Consider the following 5,000-nt stretch of genomic DNA (forward strand, 5'->3'; position numbering starts at 1 on the left):
CCATCCTCCAATCCTCCCTTCTTTCATGAGCAGAAACAGCCACACCATCCTCCAATCCTCACCATAATCCTCCCTTCTTTCATGAGCAGGAACAGACACACCATCCTCCAATCCTCACCATAATCCTCCCTTCTTTCATGAGCAGGAACAGACACACCATCCTCCAATCCTCACCCCATCCTTCTTTCATGAGCAGGAGCAGCCACACCATCCTCCAATCCTCACCATAATCCTCCCTTCTTTCATAAGCAGAAACAACCACACCATCCTCCAATCCTCACCATAATCCTTCCTTCTTTCATGAGCAGAAACAGACACACCATCCCCCAATCCTCACCATAATCCTCCCTTCTTTCATGAGCAGAAACAGACACACCATCCTCCAATCCTCACCATAATCCTCCCTTCTTTCATGAGCAGAAACAGCCACATCATCCTCCAATCCTCACCATAATCCTCCCTTCTTTCATGAGCAGGAACAGCCACACCATCCTCCAATCCTCACCATAATCCTCCCTTCTTTCATAAGCAGGAACAGACACACCATCCTCCAATCCTCACCATAATCCTCCCTTCTTTCATGAGCAGGAACAGCCACACCATCCTCCAATCCTCACCATAATCCTCCCTTCTTTCATGAGCAGGAACAGCCACACCATCCTCACCCCATCCTTCTTTCATAAGCAGGAACAGCCACGCCATCCTCCAATCCTCACCCCCCCCCCTTCCTTCGCCTTTTCAGGAGCTCCGCGCTGTCCCTCTTGACTGGTCCCGCGTCGAGGTGTCGTGGGATCCCCCCCTCTTCCCGGGCGGAGACCTCATCTCGTACACTCTCTACTCCAAGGATGCTGAGGGGAAGCAGGAGATGAGGGATAACATCGATGCGAATAGTGAGAGGAGGTAGGATGATCAAATTTTTTTTTTTTTTTTTTTTTTTTTTTTTTTTTTTTTTTTTTTTTTTTTTTTGGTCTATCGATTTATTTGAATACTGTTGACATGATGATGTGTATGTGTATCTAAATAGAAGCGAGAGAGACTCTATCGAGAGATCCTTCGCCCTGATCTTACTTCACGCGATTTTCCGCACCGTATCAATAGCGTAAAAAAAAAATAATTCCCGGTATCCGTTACAGATACATTCTTTCGGAATTATCGGCAAACACGACATACATCCTGAACCTCACCTCCACCAACCACCGCGGAGAAGGCCCAGCTGTTGTTGCTCAAGTGACAACTTATCCTACGGCTCCTGGTAAGACGCTTCGCTGGTCGGGCTTTTTTTTTCTGTTTTTTTTTTTTTTTTTTTTTGGGGGGGGGAGGGGGTATTTTCGTGGGTCGTTGCTCATCTAGTAATCCTGAGGGGATGTTCCGATACGCCCGTATTTGTTTGTTGTTGTGTTAATGTGTCTTTTCCTTGATTTCGTTGCGTTTTTTTTCGGATTTCATGTTTCTCTTAAACGTTCACTATGTATTTTCTATTTTTATTTATTTATTATTATTATTATTTTTTTTTGGGGGGGGGGGGGTTCTCATGTATCGCATGTTAAGTAAAACTTAAGAAGATCAGTAATTGATAAAGAAGGAGTCCACTCACAACCAAGATGAAGATGACGGTTCAAGTACTGCTGCATTAACGTATCACATTTTCTTATTACAGCTGTTGACGACGGCCAAGGTTACCTGCTACTTACCTCAGGCTCAAGGATCTTAAGACTAGGACTAGATATAACGGACGCTCCTCAACATCTCTACAACGTATCTGAGCACCTCAATATTACGGGTTAGTAAAACAGTTTCTTCTTACTAATATCTATTTCTATCAAATTATATTGAATTCGTTCGTGTGACATACTGGATCGCCTTGTCGTTAGTATCCTCAGAATCATTTTAGTAATCGAATATTGACATTCTTTTATATTTACACGTTTGCATGATATAAAGCATGGTAGGAGGTTATCATTTATTGGTGTCAATTCCGCGTCACACATTTCCCTTGATCTTGGCCATACATTTCGTAAATTATTGATTATTTCTATTTCACTGACTCATCAACTTGCTTTTTTTCCCCTCGTGTGTAGGAATGGCTGTCTATATTCCCTTCGACGTGATATACATCAGCGACACAGGCGGCTCCATAACGCAGCTGATTCCATCTTCTAAGAAAGTCTACACGCTGCTGACGCAAAACCACCTCCACGGCTACCCGCTGAGTCTCTCGGTCGACTGGCTCTACTACCACCTCTATTACATCGTGCACTTGGAGCCTACGATGAACAACGTGTGGCAGTTGTGGAGGTGCAATCTGAGCGGAAAATACCCTGTGCTCATCTACGGGGAACTCCATTACGAGCCGAAGCATCTACAGGTGGACCCTTACAATGGGTAAGTTACCCCTATGTTTCGTTGTTAGAGAAAGAAAACGGGATGCATTAATTTACGATAATGACATGGTACTAAGAAAAAGATTGTGAATATATAATATGAAATTGCCTCTCATAACACATGCTATTTTTTTCACAAGGGAGAGCCTTTCAATGTGCCATTTATTCTTATATTTCATTGGTTGAAGAAAGAAAGATTTGGTAACGCAGGATACCACAGTGATACAAATAGAGAAGAAAACATTTAAAGCTCGTTTTCATTTCTTTCCTAAGGGATACCAATACAACACAACCACCAACCTCATTATACAATCCATCCATTCCGAATAACAAACACCCCTCATCCACCCTCAGGTACATATGGTGGATCTCCGAGGACGTGGACGGCGGCCTGTACCGTCTCGACATGAACGACAGCGACGAGACGAAAGAACCAGAGATCGTCCTGAGTTCCCCGGAGCTCGACTTGGGCGGCCTGGTGCTCGACCCGCCCAATTTCCAGGTCCTCGTGGCAGACAGGAAGAATAATGCGATGCTGGCTGTGTCTCTGGACGGGTTGGTGTCCGTGGCTTGTTGTGGTCGGTTGTGGATCGTGGTGGTACTAGGAATTATCATTGTTATTGGTGTTATTCCTATCATTACGACTGTTACTGCTATTGCTCCTCCGTTTGCTACTATTACTACTACTTCTACGTCTTCTCCTTCTTCCTCTTTAATAGATAAGAGGAAAATTATACCTATTTCACTTACGCAACAGATTACGAATTCATCCACTATTCTTCGCATTGCCTTCCTCGCCTTCGCTAAATCCTTTCAACCGATACCAATCTGCCAATCCTCATTTTAATGCACATTTTCCAGCAGTCGATACCACTCAACCAGTACTCATTTTAATAACCCTTTTTCCAGCACTTCGGTTACCAACCTCCGTGCCAACACCCAGCGCGCCTTCTTCCAACACCTGAAGTCGGTCGTCCACCTGAACAGTCGGTTCTTCTGGACTGATGGCAGTGAAGTCTACACTGAAGAACTTAATGATGGTACTTTTTATCATAACAGGTGGGTGGTCTTTTAATTTTTTATCATTTTTATTGTTATTAATTGAATTGGTGGCGTTTTGTATATTATTTTTGGTACTGTTATTATATGGGTTTGTGGCGTTTTCTTTGTTTTTGTTGTCATTATTATTTGTTTATTCGTCTCTTACTCTGAATTTAAGTTTGATGGTGATGTATCATGCTCAGCGATATCATCATTGTTATCATCATTATCATCATCAATTATCATCACCATCATCAATCATAATTATCATCACCATCATGACTTTAATTACTAAATTTACCATCATAACTTCCAGCACCATTATTACTATACTTGCCGTTATAATTATAATCACCATTATTACTCTTATTACTATACTTACCATCATAATTTCCATCACCATTATTATTATACTAGCCGTTATAATTATAATCACCATTATTACTCTTATTACCATACTTACCGTCATAATTATCATCACCATTATTATTATACTTGCCGTTATAATCATAATCACCATTATTACTCTTATTACCATACTTACCGTCATAATTATCATCACCATTATTATTATACTTGCCGTTATAATCATAATCACCATTATTACTCTTATTACCACACTTACCGCCATAATTATCATCACCATTATTACCCCTACTATTACTACACTTACCGTCATAATTATCATCCCCATTATTTCTCCTACTATTACTACACTTACCTCGTTATACGCTTGTTTCCACACACTAAAACGACCCTCGCTCTCCCTCCACAGTTATAGCATGAACACCGTCGATGTGGGAACTATTGTCGCTGTTCACGGTTCAACACAGCCTGTTCCTGTTCCACTTAATCCACCTACGGACCTGCAGGCTGTGTTCACCCGCACGACGGCTTCCCTCCGGTGGAATGCTCCGGCTTTGCCTGCACTTATGGGTAGGTTTATGTTGGTGGTGTTCATGTTGGTGATGTTATGTTGATGGTGTTCATGTTGATGTTATGTTGATGGTGTTATGTTGGTGGTGTTCATGTTGGTGATGTTATGTTGATGGTGTTCATGTTGGTGATGTTATGTTGGTGGTGTTCATGTTGGTGATGTTATGTTGATGGTGTTCATGTTGGTGGTGATGTTATGTTGGTGGTGTTGATGTCATTTTCATAGTGTTGATGCTATGTTGGTGTTGATGTTATGTTGATGGTGTTCATGTTGGTGATGTTATGTTGGTGGTGTTCATGTTGGTGTTGATGTTATGTTGATGGTGTTCATGTTGGTGATGTTATGTTGGTGGTGTTCATGTTGGTGATGTTATGGTCATGCTGTTCATGTTGGTGATGTTATGTTGATGGTGTTCATGTTGGTGATGTTATGTTGATGGTGTTCATGTTGGTGATGTTATGTTGATGGTGTTCATGTTGGTGGTGTTATGCTGATGGTGTTCATGTTGGTGATGTTATGTTGGTGATGTTATGTTGATGGTGTTCATGTTGGTGGTGTTATGCTGATGGTGTTCATGTTGGTGATGTTATGTTGATGGTGTTCATGTTAGTGATGTTATGTTGATGGTGTGCATGTTGGTG

General features: G+C 41.7%; 1 protein-coding gene across 1 annotated transcript in view; it reads left to right on the forward strand.

Annotated features, from left to right (window-relative positions):
- sev (receptor protein-tyrosine kinase sevenless) overlaps positions 1–5,000 on the forward strand; it is a 69,552-nt gene that overhangs the window by 38,434 nt on the left and 26,118 nt on the right. The window contains exons 6-12 of the mRNA XM_070113812.1: positions 743–900; positions 1,134–1,252; positions 1,658–1,780; positions 2,079–2,382; positions 2,736–2,936; positions 3,291–3,440; positions 4,198–4,358. Coding sequence (XP_069969913.1) covers positions 743–900; positions 1,134–1,252; positions 1,658–1,780; positions 2,079–2,382; positions 2,736–2,936; positions 3,291–3,440; positions 4,198–4,358 — 1,216 coding nt within the window. The remainder of the gene's footprint in view (positions 1–742; positions 901–1,133; positions 1,253–1,657; positions 1,781–2,078; positions 2,383–2,735; positions 2,937–3,290; positions 3,441–4,197; positions 4,359–5,000) is intronic.

The sequence above is a fragment of the Penaeus vannamei genome, chromosome 34 (genome assembly GCF_042767895.1).
Source record: "Penaeus vannamei isolate JL-2024 chromosome 34, ASM4276789v1, whole genome shotgun sequence".
In the NCBI taxonomy this organism is placed as follows: domain Eukaryota; kingdom Metazoa; phylum Arthropoda; class Malacostraca; order Decapoda; family Penaeidae; genus Penaeus; species Penaeus vannamei.